The 24,312-nt window shown below is 38.7% G+C and overlaps 1 protein-coding gene across 1 annotated transcript in view; it reads right to left on the bottom strand.

Moving 5' to 3' along the window:
* Positions 1 to 2,013: 2,013 nt before the first annotated feature.
* The window catches only part of plcl2 (phospholipase C like 2), a 60,034-nt gene continuing 37,735 nt past the window's right edge, over positions 2,014 to 24,312 (bottom strand). The window contains exons 4-6 of the mRNA XM_065298916.1: positions 20,737 to 20,812; positions 9,557 to 9,666; positions 2,014 to 6,390 (exon numbers count right to left, since the gene is read on the bottom strand). Of these exons, the coding sequence (XP_065154988.1) occupies positions 6,208 to 6,390; positions 9,557 to 9,666; positions 20,737 to 20,812 (369 nt within the window). The 3' untranslated portion in view covers positions 2,014 to 6,207. The remainder of the gene's footprint in view (positions 6,391 to 9,556; positions 9,667 to 20,736; positions 20,813 to 24,312) is intronic.

Below are 24,312 nucleotides of genomic sequence, written 5' to 3' on the forward strand. Positions count from 1 at the left end.
TTTTAGCTAGTAATTCAAGCTATAGAAATGGGGTGTGTCGTAATTATTGACGTGGTTGAATTGGGCAAGCGAGCGTTTGGGCGGAAGTTTGATACCGCAGCTCCGCCTCTGGCTCCACGGACGATTCCTACTGCGCATGCCTTGGTTCCAAACTGACACTTTTACGTAACATGGCGGCGACCACGATCGGACATTTTTGGCTTCAATTCATTACAATAGAGGGAGGCGATGTTGCGTCGTCCAGCTTTTTTCACAGTCGATGGTCTAAACACCTTGTAAAAGTGGATTTTGCATAATAGGTGCCCCTTATATGATCTTTCATATACACAAGAAGCACACATATCATTGACTTTTTCTGTATTTTTTTATGCCCCCCCCCAAAAAAAAAAAACAGTACCAGTCTGTTGAAGTATATAAAGTTATTGGAACAACACATTTTGTGTTACTTTTAACACAACTTGTGTTTTATTTTAACACAAAATCAACACAAAATGTGTTAAAATGACATAATGTTCTAAAAGCATAAAAAATGTGTAAAAAATTTACAAATCTTTTGTTAAGAGTATAACAACATTTGTCAGGAAATGTCTGGCTTAGATCTAACCCCAAACCAAAGATCTTATTTTTGTGTGATTTATGACAAAACAGCTCTGAGCTGTCGACCCTGGGGCTTCATTTATAAAGCAAAAATCCACGGCAAAGTCCATATTTATAAAAACTGTCTTTGACGTGGAAAGTGCTAAGCACCACGTCAGGGTCTGAGCAGACGTACGCACTTTTGCTTGTCTGATTGCTGCAGGTTATTGGAAATATAAGCCATTCTTGCTGCTCAAAATTGGGTTTAAACAGTGACAAGCTCTCTTTTATATGTCTATGACATTAATTAGGCATCGTTTAAAGGCGGAGATCTGAAACTGCTGAGCTGCGCACAAGTTCAAGATCATTTGCGATTTATAAATTTCACATCTGAAAGAAAGGGGTACGCGCGTTTTCTGCGTGTACGTTTGGTTTATAAATCACACGTACGCATTTTTGATAAATGATCGTTAGATCAAATGTAGGATTGTTTCTACGAAGCATTTTATAAATGAGGCCCCATGTTACGTTTGGTTTAATAACTCTTTGTTATTGGTTTATACCAATGCATTACTATCCCCGCACAAAAAATTATAAAAGCCACTTTCAAAACTGCTAAATACATTAAGCTACAGGCAACATAAGTAGGAAAATACAGCAGCTATGAATAAACTTTATAAGCGAGCGTATTAATAATGTAACGTATAGAAAAGGGTGCTAAGTTAAGCCAATGTCGGCTGACTCCCCAGGGTTGAAAAAAACCCCTAGGAGAAAAACCTCCCGACTTTTTTAGCCAGGAGGGATATACGTCCTAGGAGGAAAAAATCCTTGGGAGATATGAAATTTATGTTAAATGTAATGTGTGAAAATGTTGAAATCACATGTGACACATGAAAACATGATAAAATCACGTGCTCACTTGGGAAAAAAATCCTAGGAGGAAAAAATCCTTGGGAGATATGAAATTTATGTTAAATTTAATGTGTGAAACATGTTACAATCCCATGTAGAACATGTTGTTTGAACATGGGAAATGTGTTTTTTTTTTTTATTGTGTGAATCCCATGTGAAATCAGTGGATCACATGTGGCACATGTAAAAAATGTCACCACATTATGATGGGATTCGCACAAAAATGTTCCAAAAACACACATTTCACATGCGAACAAATGTGTGTGTGTGTGATTTTGCATATGAGAAATTTTATGTCAGCCAACATTAACAGTTGACAACCATGGCTGTGGTTTTATTTATTTTTATTAATGTTTAAGACCACAAAACCGTTGCACACTCTGAATCATAAACATCGCCTTAAGCAAGCCAATCGGATGACAGCACGCAGTATGATGACGCTCTTGTCATTTGTACGTGCAGTATGCTTCAGATGGTCTATGACTCCTCTGTGGTTGTGGTTTCCAAAATGAGACTTCACTAGAAGACGGTTAAAGAACATCATGGTTTATTTCTGAGCGTTGGGTCGTAACAGTTAAACAAAACATATCACCCACTCCTCACTGGTATAAATGGCTAACAATAGATATAAATACACAATAACAGCACTGAAATGTATAAACAAAGCGCTTCTTTTTTTTCATGTCCAGTTAAATCTCTGGTCACAACTTGTAAAGTCCAATGGAAGTGATTCACAAAGTCTGACAGTAGATAGGCACAAAAAAGACCAAAGGAATGAGCCGGAGACGAATACTTACAAACTCGAAGCAACTTGTTGGGTTAGAAAAGGCGATGCAAGACAAATAACAAAGCAGAATCATATCTGGATAGTATTCCTAAACGGATGAGATACTTTGTTTCAGGAATGGTTGAGAAGCTAAACCACAACACTTGACGTACAGTATTCAGTTTGCTCTGAAAGGCCACGTACACACTGCAGATAAATTTGATTGTCACTCCACACTGTTTTCGCACAAAATCGCAGAATAGTCAACAGCTTTTAGCAAGCGCAAACTATTTGGTTACACTACTGAATTCTGGAAACAAATTCACTCCTGAAAAATCATGTACATTAAAGGGGACATTTCAAGGACTTTTTTAGATGTCAAATAAATCTTTGGTGTCCCCAGAGTACATATGTGAAGTTTTAGCTCAGAATACCATATAGGTCATTTATGATAACATGTTTAAATTGCTACTTTGTAGGTGTGAACAAAAATGTGCCATTTTGTGTGTGTTCTTTAAAATGCAAATGAGATGATGAAATGCAAACACTGATCGCCATAATGGTGGATTGTTGAAATTAAAACTCTATTGTGCTGTCGATTATTTTAAACTCTTTCCACGCCAAGAGAAAACATTTGCATAACAAAGTTCCTGATAATTTTTATGTTAATCTGCAATACCGCGATAATACCCTAGATGGCCAATTTATGAAAAAAAAACTGAAGCCAAAACGTTATTTACTCATTTTAAACTCTGTGTTTGTTTTGATAATCATTCTGAATCTGATCCATAAAAAAATTCCTACACAAAAATGCTATTATTTCAGCTTTTTGATAAAGAATCTCTTTTCATCAAATGTCTTTTTAAAGAAAAATACTCATATTTAGGAATTTATAAGCAGAGAAAAAATATAGATAGGATGAATTTTTTTTCCCGTTTTGTTTGTTTGTTTGAAAACAGAGGGTCTGTCTTTCATTTGATATACTTGTATGTTTAAAGAAGAAAATATTCCTACAGTGCAAAAAATAATTTTCAAGAGAAAAATATGTTTGTCTTGTTTTCAGTAAAAATATCTTAAAATTCTTAAATTAAGATGCTTTATCTTGATAAGAAAAATGACCAAGGAAAATAAGTCTAGTTTTTAGACAAAAAATGTCAAATTTAATTAGCATAAAACAAGCACAAAAAAAACTGCCACACTGCAAAAAATGATTTTCAAGAAAAAAAATTCTTAGTATTTTTGTCTTGTTTTTAGTAAAAATATCTAAAACTTCTTAAATTAGGACGCTTTTTCTTGATGAGCAAAATGACCCATGAAATAGTTTTTAGACCAAAAATATAAAATTAAAGTGATTTTGTGCATAAAACGAGCAAAAAATCTGCCAATGGGGTAAGCAAAAAAATCTTAAACATTTTTCTTAAACAATAAATTCAAGAAAAAATTAAAGACAAATTTGCTTACCCCATTGGCAGATTTTTTTGCTTGTTTTATGCACAAAATCACTTAAATTTGATAATTTTGGTATAAAAATTTGACTTATTTTCTTGGGTCGTTTTGCTCAATTTTTAGATATTTTTACTGAAAACAAGACAAAAATACTAAGAAAATATTTTCTTGAAAATCATTTTTTGCAGTGCAGTGGGGTAAGCAAAAATCTTCAAACTCTTTTTCTTAGACACTAAGTTCAGAAAAAAAAATGCTTACCCAATGGGCAGATTTTTTTGCTTGTTTTATGCACAAAATAACCTAAATTTGATATATTTGGTCTAAAAACTAGACTTCTTTTCTTGGATCTTTTTGCTCATCAAGAAAAAGCATCTTAATTTAAGAATTTTTTGATATTTTCACTGAAAACAAGACAAAAATACTAAGAAATGTTTGTCTTGAAAATCATTTTTGCAGTGTAGAAGTCATTTTGTGAAACTTTTGTGAAAATCACAAAAAAATGCTGGCGGCAACTTAAAAAAAAAGGCTGGCGGGGAATGCGTTAATCTCTATAATAGTGCAGATTAAGGGGTGGTATCCCCTTCTGACATCACAAGGGGAGCCAAATTTCAATGACCTATTTTTTCACATGCTTGCAGAGAATGGTTTACCAAAACTAAGTTACTGGGTTTTCTTTTTACATTTCTTTTTTTTAGGTTGATAGATGCACTGGGGACCCAATTATAGAACTTAAACATGAAAAAAGTCAGATTTTCGTGATATGTCCACTTTAAATCTGTAATGTATACAGAAACACGATTTATCAAAATGCAGTGATGTCGCTTTCTTTCTAACCCTGACGGCTTGTACGAGGTGTGAGAAAATCACAAAAAAATGAATCCAGCCTGTTAAAGTCCAAAAACACGATGCTATTTGAAATCAGCAGTTGTATATACATAAATAAAATGACCGTTTATATTAACACTGTCCTTCTGTAATTAATAAAAGCCTCACGCAGGATCAAGTCACAAAATCGAATCCATGAATGGTTTACAGCAGCGAGACACTGAATCATTGCTATGGTCATCACTATAGTATGTGAAGCGCTCAGGAGTGAATCCTGCATGAATAATCAATCCGAGGATTCATACACGTAGTCGTCACTTCCAACCCAGCGGGCACCTTGATATCAATTTGACATCAAATATTAGTCAAGACTTCATAATGGATGTAATTCCTAAACGGAAATTGGTTTCATTTATATGTAGGTCAATATCCGTGACGTTCGGTTTACATCAATTGCCCACTGTGAAGTCATGATGGACCGATATATCGGCCGATATTTGTACATTTTAAATGCTAATAAATCTTTCTGTTCCTTAATTTCTGTTTTTTATGAAAAGAAACTTTGATGTTAAGCCACAGTCTGACAGACAGTAAAATGACCAATCATTATACACTTTTTAATGTGAAGTTACGTTGTGTTACACACAACACCACCCAGTTGTGCAGCAATATCTGTCATCCACATTATATATGTCTTGTAGATATTTTTCAAGTACTTAAAAGGGGTATGTCTATAAATATTATGCTTCATCAATTTTCTCTCATTTTGTTTGTCTCTCATTTGTCTTTACATTTCTGTTAGATCGGCCTTATATTGCTCACACATGCTTTCTCAATATCTGTATCGGAAAGGCCATAAAAAAAATAAAAACTATATCGGTCGACCACTACTAGGAAGTCTCTGCGATGTGTGTGTGGCAAATCAGACGCAACAATCGGCTCAGACACCTATTCACATGTACAGTACGATAACTGCTGGTAATATATCTCTCGAATCACATCTCACGTGATGCACATCTTACGTTCCTCCTATATCTATACAAATAATAATAAAAAACACTCTGAAAGCGCTCTCGTATGATCCGCTCTGGCCACATTTACGTCTGTACAAGCAAATAAAATATGAACTCTTTTAAAACACCCATTTCTGTTAACAAAATAATCTGATCCATTAAAAGTTCACATAGCAAAAAAGTAACAGATCTCCATATATTTATATATTTATACTACAGTATATATATACACACACATACATACTAGTTTGGCAGACAGAACATGAATTAGTTCTTTATTGTAAACAGCTCTCTGATTTTCTTTCTCACGTTCACACGCGACGTCCTTTTACATTCATGATTCCAGTCTTAATACTCAACGTTTGTGCTTGTAGAAAAGTTCTGGGGCCAAGTTGTGGCACATAGACACGGACTTGACCCCAGAGACCCGCGGCATTAAAGAGACACGTGGGCAGAGACACAAACAGGAAGTGGAGGAGGTGGAAACAGGAAGTGGAGAAGGCCTTTTCTCCTCTCATGAAAACACTTCTCCCTTATCGTTGATATCCTGTAGATGTGATGCGCTGATCTCGATCGAAACCTCCTCGGTTGACCCGAGCCCTCAGCGCACACCGATCTCTGGAGCGAGATACAGGAAGAGGACTTCTGGGATTTGGAGGAAAGGTAACCTCAGTTCTCCTCATCCGGGATGTCCTCCTCCCTGACGGCCTTCTCCGGGATCGCCCCAAGACTGCGGCGGCCCTTAGGCTCGGACGACCCCTTCACCAGGTTAGACGTGAGGGCGGCGTAGTGGATCTGTTTCAAGTTTTCCAGCACTTCTGCACGGGCGTGTTTCAACAGATCGGCCTGGCCCTGAGTAAAGACAGCAAAGAGATGTAAGCCAAAAAATTATATACCTCGTACAGAAAAAAAATATTCATGTCGTTCCAAACCAGCATGCCTGTGTTTTTTCGCCTGAATACATATGGGTTTGAAACAACATGAGGGCGAGTTGCTAAATTACTAAAGCATTGTGTTTGCAGCGTAAAGGTCTTGGGTTTGATGAACACAAGGTCTTTGGGTCTTGGGAACACACATAAACCTCATTCACACATCACTTTCCAGAAAATTTCCAGAAAATCGGCAAAAAGGCTTCTGTATGAGCACAAACATGTTTTGTAAATGTCTTGGGACTGCTTCCGTAAAGAGGACCTAGTAACATTGCCGTAGCATTTACTGAAAGCATTCTGTGTGAACAAATTACAGAAACAATGCCGTAAGGGGCGTGCCGTAATGAGGACGCTAGGGGTGGCACGGTTTACAAAGCCCACGGTTCGGTTTGTATCAAAGTTTTAGCGTTATGGTTTTCGGTTCTTTACGATTCTTGTTGTTGTTTTTTCTTTTAATCGTTAACACTCCAGAAATTTACTTTAGCATCTGATATATAGCTTAATTATCCAAAATACAGTATAAACAAAATTGTTATTTCATTTAATTATGCACAAACTGAATTTGACTTGACGTTTGCACACTGACGCGGACGACGACGCAAAATTATAAATGAAAACCGACCCAGAACCTATGCCGTAGGACCTACGCACAACTATATCAAGCCCTTAACAGAGCAGCGCGTCATGCGCTCCGTATGATCTTATCATTAACAAAGAAGCACGTGCGAGAGAAAAAAACACGGATTATAAAAAAACTTCACACGCTGCGAAAAAAATTACCAAGTGCAGGACTTTAAATACGTCAAGTGTCGTTATGGGATCTTTACGATATGTGTGTGATAGCACAGACAGATTCCGGAAAAATCATTGGCAGTGCAAATGAACCAAAAAAATTAAACGATACCGGACGCATTTTCCGTAATCTCTTTGTGAAAAAGGGCTTTACTTATAAAAGAAATGAATGCACTGTAAGACGCTTTGGAGAAAATCATTTGACAAATGCAGGTGTTTGCAACTACAACACTTTTATTTTTGTGGTGAACATTCCAATAACACCATCTTCATTTACAATCAACTAAATTGAGCTATTTTTTGATCTTGCATAATTTACCATTTTTTGCAAAAATTAAAAAGGTCTCACCTAAAATAAATAAATTATCCAATAATCTGTCAAGATACACAGAGCGGACAACTATCTCTCTCTCTTGACTTTTAACTTTTTTCAAATTTCTTTGCATTTTTCTTGAAAACCACTACAAAATCACGAAAAAAAGAAAAGTGAAATCCTGCTGGGACTGCATTTTGCGTTGTAATCATTAAATATCACGGCTGGGCGAAACTGACCAAAGTTCATATATCAGTCATTTTGGAATGAATTGCAATATACGAAGAGTTTGGTTCCAAAACGCAATAAATTCATTTTGACTAATTTGGGTAAAAATGTTATCTATTCCAAGAAAGTTACAAGAAGAAAACCACTTTCTGTTACAAACTTTCACATAGCATCTTTAGGTTATAATAACATAAAAAATTTAAATCCATAATTTGATTTTCAAAGATTTATTATAAAACAGATTATTTTTTTCAAAATGCTATAAATCTATTGAATCAATATATAAATGTGCTTTCATCTTTCCCATGTTATATTCATTTAGTTGACTAGTGGTACTGATAAAAAACCATAAATGGCATTAATCAAAACACTTACTTTGTCATAATAAGAACACTGTCATTGCTGCGGTCAGGACGTCGTTGCTAAACTTTTTTGACAGCGATCAGCCATAAAATGTTTTGGTCCTACTAGATTTTCGTTGACTTTGACCCCAGCGGATCTTATGAAAAAACTTTCCATTATTTTACTCAATGTGTTAGCATGAAAGAAGCTTGATGCTGTCGTGTGAGAACAAGCAACAGCCGACATTGTTCCCTCGTCTGAGTGCCTCTCACGCAAATTATTATTATTTGATTTCTTACATTTCTTCAACACCACAATGCTATCATTGTATTATTTTGATTTTGTTTTTGTTTGTTTGTTGATCGTGAAGTACAAAGATGATGTCGAAAACCAGGATTCAGTGTGTATTCAAAGCACCAAAATTATTGTTTACAATGCGTGGAATGGTGCGCTGTGATTGGTTGAGCAGATTTATTGCATTCTGCAGAGAAGGAAGACTGGTGTTTATCGCGGTTTGGAAAAAAAAGAAAAGATGACAGAAAAACACGGCAGATATCGGATTTTGCGTAAAATTAAGAATTTACTTTTAAATACTGACCTGATACAATACTGATTTTGGCAGTAACTATTTTTTTTTTAAACAGCGTTTATCGCGTTTTGGAACCAAACTTTACATATTAAAAATATCTCAGTGTTTTCTACAAAGTGGAATAAATGTTTACATGCATAGATAAAGATATAGACGGTATTATCTCATCCCTACCCCGTGGTGAAAAATACAGATGTATTACCAAAACTCGAGCTATATAATCCAGCCCTACTAAATACAGATGTAAACGGCAACCAATGATTCGATCACTGAAACCACTGCATTTGTTGTGTAAACGATATGCGGCATACAACACATCAACGAGCTTATAATGTTACCATAACACATTAGACAAGGGTTTTAAACTAACAGCAGGTCAAAGGCCATTGCTAATCCATTGTTATTTCTCTTTTGTAGTAAATGAGAAAAGAGAGGTTGATCTGTGATGGAGACAATTTACCAAGCATCATTTCAACACAACAGTTTTGTTTTCAATAACCGGATTGTGTAATCTCATTCACCTTTTCATTATCATTCATATTCTTTAAACAAAGCAAACTGCCACCTGGATAGTCTTTTAGCACTCATATCTCAAATTCTGTTCAGCATGTGTAATGCATGTACACTGACCTCTGTTTTAAAGGGTGTACATATTTTGAGATTTTGTGCAGAATTTCTGCACCGCTTTCCATTTTGGAAATCAATTACTGGGCATTCTTTTGCTCTTTCATTTGGTTTAAAAATGTTACAGACTGTTTGTCCTTGGTTGTATCACCCTGTATTGAACAGATGCTTTAATGATGAAACCGTGTTGAATGAGATTACCTTCAAAATGGTGATGTTCCAGGTAAAGCTCTCCACAGATTTATGGAGTTTTCGTCCCTTCAGACCTTCCTTCATGGCCATGTCATGCAAATTCTCATGAAACTCCATCGCTGAAATAAAAATTCAAAGTCAGAGGTGAATGATAAAGCTAAAATATGATCAGTACCTCAATGTTACAATATCAGTTTTGAATTTGAAGATTTAAAGATCTGTTTGTACCGATAAAACAAAAAATAATTTTAACCAAAACAAATTTTAAATGTACGAAGACTACGAACCAAAATTTATTTCAAAACTAAAAAGGTAAAAAAGTATTTTTATATTAAAAGAAAACCCTGAAATAACAATAGACGGGAATATAATATTTATTATGTATCATAACGTCAAAGCTTCGAATTTTTGAAACAATACATAAAAATAAAGGGAGACTCCTTTAAATAATAATAATCACCATCTCTGTTTAAAATGTCATGGTAGATTTAGAGTTGCTTTAATTATGTTGGTAAAAGTCAAAAGAAATCAAACTGACTTTTTAACTCATTCCCCACCAGCCATTTTTTGAAAAGTTGCCCGCTAGCATTTTTGTTGCGATTTTCACAAAAGTTTCACAAAATGCCTTCCAGAAAAAAATTCTTCTAAAAATATATAAACATAACTTTCATCCTATCTATATTTTTTTCTCTGCTTATAAACTATTAAATATGGATATTTTTCTTAGCAAAAAGCAGAAATAATTGCATTTTTGTGAAAGAATTTTGTTAGAGATCAGATTCAGAACATTATCAAAAAAGTTAAAAAGTAGTAAATAATGTTTTGGCTTCAGTTTTTTCATAAATTGGGTAAGTGTGGGTAATCGCGGTATTGTAGATAAACATAAAAAATCTTCAGAAACTTTTTTATTAGGGGTGTAACGATTAACCGTGCAAATGCGCGTTTTCTCAATGAATGAATTTGAATGAATTACGGTGAAATCCAGGCACATCCGAACGCCAGGGGGCGCTCTTGTGTAGAAACTCCCTTTGTGCCACAGAAGAAGTAGCATTAAGAATGCTATTCCAGGATATGTCTACAGGAATATTTATATCACTGTTCTTCAAATTGTTTCAGGTATTTTCATGATAATAAAAAATATTTTAAATGATTTGATTTAACGAGTGTTGCTTTTTTAAATGCACGTTATAAACGACTCCAACTCGTTATGATTTTAGATTGATAAGGACTTCCTACTGACCAAATGCTGTAGTATATGCACAAGCTGTGCATTAAACAAAGAATCGCAGCCTTGCGATTCAGAATCTATTTCAGACAGGCATTTTTAATGGGACACACGGTTGAATCGTTACATCCCTATTTTTTATGCAATTTTTTTTCTCAATTGATGAGATAACTTGTCAATGGCGGGGAAAGAGTTAATGTTGTTGCCTAATAACCGATTTGTGTTTATTATTACCAATGAAAAGTTACAGATTATATTAACCGAACGCTCTCTTCACGTATTTTACGTTTATCAAATATTTTCGCTTCAGATCCGCTTAATCCCGGCCTCCGGCTTTGTTGGGAGGATCCATTAAAAGTCTGATAAAAAAGCTAATTTACAAGAAACATGTCATTTTTTTTGCATCTGGGCTGTTTATATATTTTATATTTGACATCACTGTACCCAGTTCAGATTTAAATTGTTTGCAGAAAGGTTTTGGTCAACAAACACAGGCGGTCGTGTATGTAATGCACTTATAACATGCTTTGTTCTTTGACAACGTCAGTTACCAGGATCAAAGAAGCCATGGGATGTGGGTTCAAACAAACACATTTACTTCCTGTCATCTACACCGCTATTTTATCCTGTTGGTTTGGATTAAAGGCTCACGACATGAATACCGGCCTATCGTGTCAAATACAGCTGATCCACCTCATTGTGTTCTTTGTTTGGCTGATACAGTGTCAAGTTTCTTCTTGAACCGCACCAAACAAACCAAGATGCTAAACACTAGTGACAAGATAAAAAACAGGCATCCAGTACACATTCAAAACAGTGAGGAGAGAGAGAAAAATGAGGAAGGATATGAGAAGATGTGAGCGTGGGTGCAACAGAGGGACGTCAAATTATTCCAAACCGCATTAACACAAGGAACGTGAGAAGAGATTTGTAACTGAAAACACAGTTCTGATTTTTTGGTCTGTCTCTCCAATGCACTGACATGAAGAATGGGTTAAATTGTGCTGATGCAAGTTGTCATTTATAATAATAACTATGACAAAGACGAAAAACTTACATTTATACACTACATCTATATAAAACTAAATATTTTTACAGTCTACAAAATGCTGGGTTATTTTCAACCCAGCGTTGTGTCAAAAAGGGATGAGCCCAACAGCTGGGATAAAATTAACACAGAAAAGGTTTATATTTGACCCAACAATGGGTTAAAACAACCCAGCATTTTGGGTTAAATTACAACCCAACATGCTGGGATCATCCCGTTTGACCCAATACTGGGTTAAAAATAACCCAGCATTTTTTAATGTACATACGAAGCAAAACTGTGATTTTGTAGGTTTGAGAGAGAATTTAAATCTTTAGATTTATCCTATTAAATTATAAACCATGGTTCTTCAACAGGGGGTCCGGGGCCCCTTGAGGGTCCATGGTGGTATTTGTGAAGTTCCTCTAAATGTATTTTTAATTCAAAATATTTTTTGAAAGATGAAATGCATTAAAGCGTAACTAAACCCCTGGTCAGAGCCTGACTCCACCCACTGCAATATTTGAAAAATGCAAGAAAAGTGGGCAGATCCCAACGGAGATAGAGGGGACGAACTAAGTGTGTGGTGAGATCGTAACAAGGGCGTGGTGAGCTTGAACCTGCTTACGTCACGAGTCATTTCTTGGACCCAACATCCAATAGGAAAATTAAACTGCAGTAGCCACCGTTCAACCTCAAGAGGGCAGCACTCAGACGTTTTTACACCATATATTGTAGTATTGAAACACTTTATATCCAAATGTCAAAAAACTTACTAAAATCAATGAACAGCACTAATAAAGCATAATTCTTACAGATCATTAACTAAAAAAAGTTGGTTTGGGGTTTAGTTACTCTTTAATAGGCTAATAATACAAATTATAAAAAAACTTGATTCAAATTAAGGTTCCCCTGTTAAAATCTATTTAGTAATTTTAAAGGAGTAGTCCACTTTAAAGATGGGGCCCATTGACTTACCATAGCATTTTTTTCCTACCATGAAAAGTCAATGCACCCCATCTTTAAAGTGGACTACTCCTTTAAAATGTTATGTATATGTTAACAGAATGTATCGGTGTATACAAAAAAATGTGAAGTTTAATATCTTTGTAACGGCACCATAATAACGAAGTATCCAAATCCAAGTCTTAATTTGATACATGTACACTGTAAAAAACTACTTTTTTGCATTTACAATTCATTTCAACTTTAACTTTCTAGTAAGGATTTGCTATAAAATATAAAAGTTGAATTAGCTTTAAATTGTATTTTATGATTTATAGCAACTCCTCACTAGTCAAGAAAGTTGAAAATTAATTGTAATTTCAAATTGATTAACTCTTTCTCTGACTTTGTCAATTAAAAGAAAACACTTCCCTGCCAATGACGAGTTTTTACAGCAATCTATATTTCCCCTATTATCCACTAGGTGGCGCTATTACACAACTTATAAAACACTTAAGCATCTTCTAATTTAACGGTTAAAACTCTGTGTATGTTTTTATGTTTGTTAATGTTAGTAAATGCCAGTTGTTCTTGTAGTAGGGATAGTTCACCCAAAAATAAAAAAACCTGTCCTCATTTCTTCATCATCATGTTGTTTATTATGTTGTACACAAGCAAAGATATTTTGAGTTAACTCTTCAAATAAGGGAAAACACTTCTCTGCCAATGAGTTTTTCTGGCAATTCGTATTTCCGCTATTATCCACCAGGTGGCGATCTTACCCAACTTATAAAACCCGGAAGCAACCCTTAGGGCAAACAGTAAGAACTCGGTGTATGATTTAATCATCGCTCTGAATCTGATCTCTATCAAAAGTCCTTTACAAAAATGCAACTATCTCAGCTAATTTGTATTTTTGAAAAAACCTACCCATATTTGAGAGGTGATAAAAACAGAACAAATGAGGATAGGATGAAACTTTTTTCCGTATTTTTTTAGTTTGAAAGCAGATGATCTGTTATTTCATTTAATATATTGTAGAAGCGCTGGGCCGGTCACTTGGCCAGGAGTTCGGACGGGCGATGGACACGGACTGTGACCGAATGGCTGCCACTCGACATCAAAAGAAGGCTCGGCCGCCCCGCAACCCGACGGCGGGACTCACTCAGACAAGACATTGGCAGAGATTGGATGGGTCTGGCCAGGGACCGAAAAGCCTGGAGAAGTTGTTGTGGCCTGCGTCGAAAGGCAGATTGAAAGATATTGTATGTTTATATATTTATAGAAGAACATTTTCTGGAAGGCCTTAAACTTTTGTGAAAATCAAAAAATGCTGCTGCTGACTGGCAACTTAAAAAAAAGCTGGCGGGGAAAGAGTTAAACTTAAAATTTTAAGTGCAACAAGGAATTTTTACAGTGTATTGGTGGTCCCTACTCCTCCTTTCTACCTATTAAGGGGTCCTTGGTCTGAAAAAGTTTAAAGACCTCTGGTATAAACAAACATAGTTTATTATATACACGTAGTCCAACCCAGTCTCACCCCATGGCGTCAATATTTGACGACACTTGACCATGCGTCAATATGTTGACGCGGAGGGTATACCTTTCGCGTCACTTTTTGACGAACTGGGGACTTCAATACTATCAGGTACGCGAAATTCTCTTTCCTATTTTCTTACCATTTTCTACCATTTTCGCGTCGGTTTAGGGTTAGATTTACATAATGACATCCCTACCCAAACCTATCCCTAACCCCAATGTCAGTTGACAACTGTTTAATTTCGCGTACCTAATAGTATTGAAGTCCCCAGTTCGTCAAAAAGTGACGCGAAAGGTATACCCTCCGCGTCAACATATTGACGCATGGTCAAGTGTCGTCAAATATTGACGCCATGAGTGTGAGACTGTGTTGCGTAGTCTCCTAAAAAATCTTATTATCCTGTAAATAATTGTTTTAGGAATGTTTTTATATTTGTAGTAATATTGATTAACAAAAGTAATGTTGTCTGCCACAAAAAATATGTGAAAAGTTAAACGCATCTGACTATGCAAAACTAAGGAACTGTCCTTGCTCATTGTAAGCCTAAGTACACATGCATCAGACAAACGCATTTAAAACAAATTAACTTTTGACATATAGCACAGCAGACCAATCAGATGAATCTGGGGGTGGTGCAGTATAAATGCCTCTAGTGTATTATGCACATTAACAGTCTATGGGAGTTAATGCATCCATAAACATGCTTTCAGTTCAAGGCGTCGTCTTGTTTTTAATGCAACAGGGAAAAAAATCCTTTCATACATTTACAGATGTGCAAACTCAGCAGCCAGAACGATCTCACTGCGGCCCTGTAAAACCCTTTTTACTCCCCACCAGCACCTCACTAACAGCACATCAGCGATTTAACCATCAAAAGCTCTCTAGATGCAGATCGCTGGCCAATGAGGCAGCACACACGCCCAAAGAGACAGCGTTTGACTTCTTACAAATACAGAAACAATGCTCAAGAGGGTACAGGCATTACCGTGAAGAGCGCAAAATGATTCGTATTCATTCTTGATATTATTTTTACACACCGTTACCCTCAGCGGCAGAGGGTCCTCGTGTCTGTGAGCCCCTCGGATTTGACGCCGGTAAGTACGGAGAGGCGCTGTTGGTTTTGCGATCGTGCCGATGAAGACGGCCAGTGGCACTCCGACTGCTCTTCATTGCAGGGGTTGCCTAGCAACATACTGTAGGTAGGGCGGGAAAACCCGGCTGTCATTCCACACACATGATTCCTGAGCAGCATCTCTGTGAGTGCATGCTCTGTGGCACGTTCAGACAGCATGAAAGAAAACCACAGCCCCTGAACGCCCATGCGGGGAGGCAGCATGCTTCTGAGACACCTGCGTGCCACTTCGTGACCCTTTAAATCATGTCGGATGGGAAATGGGAAAATAAAGAGGCTTGTGTTGAGTCTGTCAGCCTCAATGACTACGTTTACATATTCAGATTAAGGACTTAATCGCAGTAAGATGTTTACATGACTGGAGCTATACCTCTTCACTTCTGTGTTTATTATTCACACATAGCCCAAACCAGAGCACAAATGATACTGTCCACTATGTAATTTACATCATCTTAAATGACAAACACGTATTTATGTAATTCTGTGCCATGATGTAGATAGAAATATGCCTGTAACGGTTTTATACGCTATTTTAGCTGTTTCTGGATGAAGTCAGATTGCTGACAGCGAGTCGTGTTGACAGAGTTCAGGGAAAACTTCCTAATGTCAAGTTTAAAATGAATTCACGCTTAAGCAGTTCAGTTAGTGCGGTATAGATCCAATTAAAGTGTTTACATGGCCGTATACTGCGTACCCCACCTGTATTAATTATTAATTTTACTTGCTGCAATTATGAGCTTAATCACATTATATTTATCAAAGTATTGTGTTTACATGAGGTACAGTATAATCGCAATATGGCCAAAATACCATTGTAATGATATTATGATGGTGCATGCAAATGTGGTCAATGACAAGAGCAACATGCATTTAGCCGTTTATCAGTCCTTTGTGATTGTTGCGGGCAAAAATCCTTGATCTTGCAGCACGTTTTTTTTATGCAATGGAATATGCAGGATATTTATGCAATTTAATGCGATGAAATTGCGTGAATTTGCAAAAATGGCAGAAACTTGCACAAATGGCCAGCACTTGCAATATGAGCTTAATCACGTTATATTTATCAAAGTATTGTGTTTACATGAGGTAAAGTATAATTGCAATATTGCCAAATAACCATTATAATGATGCTATGATGGTCCATGCAAATGTGGTCAATGACAAGAGCAACATGCATTTAACCGTTTTTGTGATTGTTGCGGGCAAAAATCCTTGATCTTGCAGCACGTTTTTTTTTTTTTAATGCAATGTAATATGCGAGATATTTATGCAATTTTATGCTATGAAATTGCAAAAATTGGCGGGAACTTGCAAAAACTGGCGGGAACTTGCAAAAACTGCGGGAACTTGCAAAAACTGCGCTTGTGTGAAGTAAATGCAATATTTTTCAACTTTCTGCTAAGATATATGTGATTTTTGCTATGAAAACGTGGGGATTATGCAATCATGCAAGCCCTGCATATTTTGCGCACGGATATCTGTAATTTATGTGCGGCGTATTTGAAAAAATGCGCCCCTGCATAACTATGCAGACTTTGGCTGATTATGCGTTGAATCATGCAATCGCATAATCGCGTTTTTCTGGGGGGACTGGTTTATATAATGCAAAAGATTCATGCAAACTTTTGTTCTCATCTGAAGAGCAAATTGCGTTGAATGAAGGTGCCTTACATGATATTATCTGTAGTGATGTATTCTGACAAAATAAATGTTTTGAAAGTCATATATAAACACGGACTATATTGCTCATATGCCCAGTGCGCCACAGAGTGCCACTCACATAGTTTAACATTAATTTACATCATATTTGTCCAAAATCGTTAGCAATTTACAATGGATGCTAACGTATATTTTGCATCTTGAAGTAGACGCTATCTGATTTAAATCACATCCGGTGTATGATACCTCTGAGTTGTCCTACATGCGACGCGACGCTTCTCTTCTCGTCCGCTATGCAACCCACTTTACATAACTAAATGATAATATTTTTTATTCATGTTGGTGGTCCCAAATTGAGTTATATTGTAATAGATCTATAGTATTTAAATCACAAAAAATACTTAAAATACTGGTGAACCTATAATAGTTGTACCTATATAACGCTTTCTTGCTTTGTGCTGACAAAAGAATCTATTGTAGGATTTATAGCTCATGTGATTGACCCAAAATGAACTGAGGGCCCATGAAGCAAACATGACAGCATCCAGGTTGATGAAAAGAAAAGGCTTACAGATGGCCAGATATATTACAACTCCTTAAGCGTGTCCTCTCATCCTCTCTGTGCTAAGACAGATCATCGCTGTGATTATTAGCAGCAACCCACATATTTACAAACATTTACAGAAACAAATATTGCATTTATCTCAGAAAGGCCTGGAGTCCTGTAAAGACAGTATGGTATTTATTCTGACTGTAGATCAGTACATGGGAGGTCTTGTGTTGCTTTTCTTTGTGTGGTATGATGCAGCTCGGCTCTCTTTACTTTGGCTAAGTTTGCTTTTTTATTGCAGTTTAGTGCCGCTTCAAAGTGGGCGGGATTATAGACTTATCGTTTTAATTGCACAGCCTCTACTGCCATGACATCCTCGTAAACACGATACAAACAAACGCTCAACATTGTGTTATTGACTTTCTGCATGTGGATGTTTTTCACCACTAAACAGGAGTTTGGAAACTGGTACAACAAAGCGCAAATGATGACATCACTTAGTTTGCTCGACAACACACGCACGATGTAAGCTAATCTTGCATTTAGCAAAGACACTGGTAGTGACGATTAAATCTGACCAATCAGTGATCTGCAGTGTAAAGGTCGAAGTATAGTCCGTTTCATGCATACGCGAGGGTTCACGCGATGACGCAATTTTCATCATCAGAAAATTGCTGAATTTTTGGCGTGCATGTGCATACATGAGTATGTAGGCCATGAGAAGTTTTGCAAATTGTCGCAATGTGCATGCGCGTGCACATGTATAAGTCAATTGAACTTGGCTGTGCATACGCATAAAAACAGACTATAGCCAGGGCTTTACACATCACATTTTAGTATTGAAACCTCAACCAAGGTGGTACTAAAAAAGTACTAGGTACTGCACACAGTGGGCCTTACTATCCAATGGAAAAGCACCATTAGTGGCCAGTTTTCATAGATTAGTGAGGATTGTGCATGCCGTAGTTTTCCGTTAGATTTTACCAGGGACAGCTCCATATAGACCCACCTTCCTTATTAACAATTAGCTCTACCTCCAGATAAAATTCCCACATGTGTAACATCGGACCATGAGCCATTAGCACATTTTCTGCCTCCAATCTGTCACACCTCATGTGAAAAATGTTGAAGACAGTAAAGAAAAATATGGCAGGCTGTGACTGGATGCTTAGGAAAGGCGAGAAACTGGTGAGATTGATGTATAGTGTTTGCTTCAGATCAGACGAAGCGGTTTCTCTGTGCGCTTGTGCTGGGACAAAAGAGGATTAATATTTGATGTGGCCACAGAGGGTGGAAATCAATGAGGGCTTTGTGGTTTACTCACACCCTTTTAAATTGCACTAAAAGTGCTAAAAGGAGCGATGTTAAGTCCAGGCATTGTTATGCAGTTGCTAGGGTTTGCCAGTGGTTGCTATGGAGTTGTTAAGGGGTCCTGAATGGATATTAGCATGTTGCTAAGGTGTTCGGAGCGGTTGTACGGTTGCTAAGCGGATGCTGGAGTGTTCCCGGTGGTTGCTATGCAGTTGCAAAGGTATTGGGGGTTTGTGGGTTCAAATGCCAGGGATTACACAAAAAATGTAACCTGGAATGCATTGTAAGTTGCTTTGGATAAAAGCATATATGTAATGTAATGTAATGTACTGTGCATCAATATCAAATTTCTTATTTATGAAATCAAACAAGAAAAGCATAAAATGACACGTATGACATTGGAAAGCAAATATATATATGGTATGATGCTGGGGATGAGTCGATGCTGGTGTGACTAATGGTCTGCTGTTGTTTGTTTCGGGCGTGGCTGTAATAATTGTTTACTGAGAAAACACACAGTGAACTCTAACAGCCACCGTTTCACAATTTCATCAGCTGAGATCAATGAGGAAAAACACTGGCAGCCTTCCGTATCGATCGGCTGCCAATCATTGTCACCTAGCAACAAAAACCCTGAAAATAATCGTTATCAATGTTTCCACCCCACATCACCACATCTGAACATATGATAAATGACAAAATAATGACAATGAACAGTAGGAATGTAATGTATTATTGTTTTTAAAAGGGGTCATATGATGCGATTTCATGTTTTTCTTTTGGAGTGTTAAAAGCTGCGTATAGAAGATCCGTAAAGTCCCAAAGAAAAAGTCCTAAAGTCAAGGCTCCTCCAGGCCTTCCTAAAACGCCTCCTTCAAACACACCCCCACATATAAGTCACTGTGTGAGACCGTGTAACACCGCTTAAATGTATACGCAAAGACAGAAGGCGCAACTTTTAACTCGCTGTAGTATTGTTGCCACGGCCATGTCAATAAGATGCTGTGTTTGGGAGCTGATATTCCAAATATGGGCGTAACATTTCCGTCACACGCTTGATGCTTTGTAAAAATCGACGAGTTTCAGAAAGGCAGGGCATGGGGAGCAATAATAATGTCATTTTTTTTACTTAAACCACGTAAACACATTGCATTACACCAAATACACCACATAATGTTCTCATTAGCCACTTTAAAGAACCGAACCAGGTCTAGATAAAATTTTGACTAGTTGTCCTGATTTGATTTGACTAGAAGTGGTCTCAAAACAAGACCACGAAGCTTCATACTACACTGTGTACCAAAAAAATCAATGCAATTTCAAAGGGGTACACATATGGACGTTAAAACAACACAAATGGTTGATAAAAGACGCCGCTTGTTTCCTGCATTCATGCTTCCCTTTCATTTCGGAGCGAATACAATTGAGGCCGATCTTCAGCAACAGCGTCGTGAATTAATCAGTATTGATTCTAGAGCTTTGATAGGCCGAAGGTGTTTTAGTGCCCTGCTAATGAGCTCACAGACCCCGAGAGCCACTGACACCATTAAAAGTCAAAACCCTACTTGAATGCTGTTTAAAAAACAGAACATCACACAGGTAAAATAAAGCTTGTGTAATCAGTCGTCTATAAAAACAGCATCATTTGTTTTTTTTTATCTATGAGGCTATTTAATACAAGCACACTCGTGTTTTCTATGCTCTATTTCAGGTGATCGAAGGGGTCAGTCGATCGACTTTGTTCTAAGAAACATCTCTCTGCTGGAGCAGTGTTTTTCTTACTCATGCAGTTTTTCTTACCTGCTTTCTGGACCTGCAGTATTTTATCGTAAATGCTGTCCGAGTTTTCCAGCAGCGTCCGACTGGTTTGGATCATCTGAGAACATAGGAAAAAAAGGATATGTAATAAAGAACTGTTTTACTTTATGTAATATCATGATGACAGCTTTGAACTTATTGACATTACCCAATACAAAACATATCACTATAACAACAAATTATACAATATAATCAAATTAAAGTTATTTGACATGCATAAAATGTAATTTCTTAAAGAGAAATTCCAGCCGAGCTTTAGACTTTATACCCTAAAAAAGTGCATCTGTCCTTTACAGAGGTGATCCACATGGCTCCAAGGGGTTAATAAAGTAATCGGTCCAATTTTGTAAGAAAAAAAATTAAAACTATATTAACTATAATAACTACCTTCCAGTAACGAAGCCATCTTGGACTGACACATTTCATGTTTTAGCATAGTTAGCGTTGGTTGCCATGGGTACGTTACAATCACACGAATCAGCGCAGCGGCTCTCTCACAAATCAGCGCAGCGGCTCTCTCGCGATTCAGCGCAGCGGCTCTCTCGCGATTCAGCGCAGCGGCTCTCTCGCGATTCAGCGCAGCGGCTCTCTCGCGAATCAGCGCAATGGCGCTCTCGTGAATAAGCGCAGCTGCGCTCTCGTCAATCAGCGCATGGGCACTCTCGCAATTCAGCGCAGCGCCTCTCTCGCGAATCAGCGCAGCGGCTCTCTCGCGAATCAGCGCAGCGCTCTCTCGCGAATCAGCGCAAGGGCGCTCTCGGGAATCAGCGCAGCGGCCCTCTCGCGAATCAGCGCAGCGCCTCTCTCGCGATTCAGCGCAGCGGCTCTCTCGCGAATCAGCGCAGCGGCTCTCTCGCGAATCAGCGCAGTGGCCCTCTCGCGAATCAGCGCAAGGGCGCTCTCGGGAATCAGTGCAGCGGCTCTCTCGCGAATCAGCGCAGCGGCTCTCTCGCGATTCAGCGCAGTGGCTCTCTCGCGATTCACCGCAATGGCGCTCTCGTGAATAAGCGCAGCTGCGCTCTCGTCAATCAGCGCATGGGCACTCTCGCAATTCAGCGCAGCGCCTCTCTCGCGAATCAGCGCAGCGGCTCTCTCGCAAATCAGCGCAGCACCTCTCTCGCGAATCAGCGCAGCGCCTCTCTCGCGATTCAGTGCAGCCCCTCTCTCTCGCGAATCAGCGCAGCGCCTCTCTCGCGAATCAGCGCAGCGGCTCTCTCGCGAATCAGCGCAAGGGCGCTCTCGGGAATCAGCGCAGCGGCCCTCTCGCGAATCAGCGCAGCGCCTCTCTCACGATTCAGCGCAGCGCCTCTCTCGCGATTCAGCGCAGCGGCTCTCTCGCGAATCAGCGCAGTGGCCCTCTCGCGAATCAGCGCAAGGGCGCTCTCGGGAATCAGCGCAGGGGCCCTCTCGCGAATCAGCGCAAGGGCGCTCTCGGGAATCAGCGCAGCGGCTCTCTCGCGAATCAGCGCAGCGGCTCTCTCGCGATTCAGCGCAGCGGCTCTCTCGCGATTCAGCGCAGCGGCTCTCTCGCGATTCAGCGCAGCGGCTCTCTCGCGAATCAGCGCAATGGCGCTCTCGTGAATAAGCGCAGCTGCGCTCTCGTCAATCAGCGCATGGGCACTCTCGCAATTCAGCGCAGCGCCTCTCTCGCGAATCAGCGCAGCGCCTCTCTCGCGAATCAGCGCAGCGGCTCTCTCGCGAATCAGCGCAGCGCCTCTCTCGCGAATCAGCGCAGCGCCTCTCTCGCGATTCAGCGCAGCCCCTCTCTCTCGCGAATCAGCGCAGCGCCTCTCTCGCGAATCAGCGCAGCGGCCCTCTCGCGAATCAGCGCAGCGACCCTCTCGCGAATCAAAGCAACGGCGCTCTAGTGTATAAGCGCAGCTGCGCTCTCGTGAATCAGCGCAGCGGCTCTCTCGCGAATCAGCGCAGCGCCTCTCTCACGATTCAGAGCAGCGGCCCTCTCGCGAATCAGCGCAGTGGCCCTCTTGCGAATCAGCGCAGCGGCCCTCTCGCGAATCAGCGCAGCAGCACTCTCGCGAATCAGAGCAGCGCCTCTCACACCTCGCACCTTCGCCTTTCACAAATCAATCATATCGCTGGCAATGCTTCACCTCTCTCATGAATCAGCGCAGCGCCTCTCTCGCGAATCAGCGCAGCGGCCCTCTCGCGATTCAGCGCAGTGTCCCTCTCGCGAATCAGAGCAGCGCCTCTCACACCTCGCACCTTCGCCTTGCACATATCAATCATATCGCTGGCAATGCTTCACCTCTCTCATGAATCAGTGCAGCGCCTCTCTCGTGAAACGTGCGTTACCGGAAGCTAGTTATTATAGTTTATAAAGTGGATATTTTTCTTACAAAATCACAATGATTATCAACTACTTGGAGCCATGTGGATTACTTCTTTAAAGGATTGATGCAGTTTTTAGGCTTCAAAGTCAAAAGTTGTTCCCTAATCCCTGTTTTCTACCATTATATAGCTTGAAAGATCAAGGACATTTATTAAAATAACTCCAAATGTATTGATCTGAAAGATGATGGACATATGTATCCCGGATTGCATGAGGGTGAGTAAATCATGATGTAATTTTGATATTTATCTGGAGTATTGCTTAAAAAAATGCCAAACTGCTTCATTTTAGGCCTGACAGTCAGCAGAGAAAGATCCATATTGTTCAGCTCTGCGTTACAGATGAGGAAATTCAGGATGGTTAAATGTGCACGGCTCATTTAATGATGAAAGTCATCGCAGGACAGAAAGTGGAACAGATTATATAATAGATGCTCTTTTGTGGTAGTCCTGCACCCGGTTAATGAGGTGAGATGACTCTTAGATTTCATTAAAACTAATAGAGACAGACAGCCGGACAAAAATCAACCACAACACAAATCCATAGTCCATCCCATCAAAACTGCCAAAGAAAAAATTGGTCAGCAAATAAAAATGAGCCCATATTTCATTCACCCTCAAGTAATCCTACATGTAGGTGTATATGACTTTCAGTCGAACACAATTTAAGTTTATGACTGAAAAAGAAAGTCATACATCTAGGATTATTTAAAGGTGAGTAAAATATGGGCTAATTTTTATTTTGGGATGATCTATTAAGGGCTTGTTACCAGTGCAGTTGCCTTCATTACAATGAGATGAGTTGTTGTGGAGGGACACAGCACATGCATATGCTTATCTTAACCTTTCAGTCTCTTTAATTGTTGGCTCGTATCATGAAAACAAAGGCCTCCGGGAAGAGTTTACATATGGAGTTCGAGAGAAGAGTCAAATCAAAAAAATCAAAAAAAACAAACCCACTTAAAAGGTCAAAAGAAGTGGATTATGTAGTGATTACTGTATATTATAGATATTTATAGATATGTACATATATTTGCAACACAGTAGTGTGAAAAACAATCACAATATCTTTGTGGCATCAGTGATTCAGGGGATTTTAATGTCTTGTCTGCGCAATGACTTGCTCCTGTGACAAGAAACAATGCTTTTAATTAAATGCGGTCAGGTTTGCTTGTCTCTCAGGTTTGTTCAATTTAATTGTACATCCCT

The sequence above is a fragment of the Paramisgurnus dabryanus genome, chromosome 13 (genome assembly GCF_030506205.2).
Source record: "Paramisgurnus dabryanus chromosome 13, PD_genome_1.1, whole genome shotgun sequence".
NCBI classification, from domain to species: Eukaryota; Metazoa; Chordata; class Actinopteri; order Cypriniformes; family Cobitidae; genus Paramisgurnus; species Paramisgurnus dabryanus.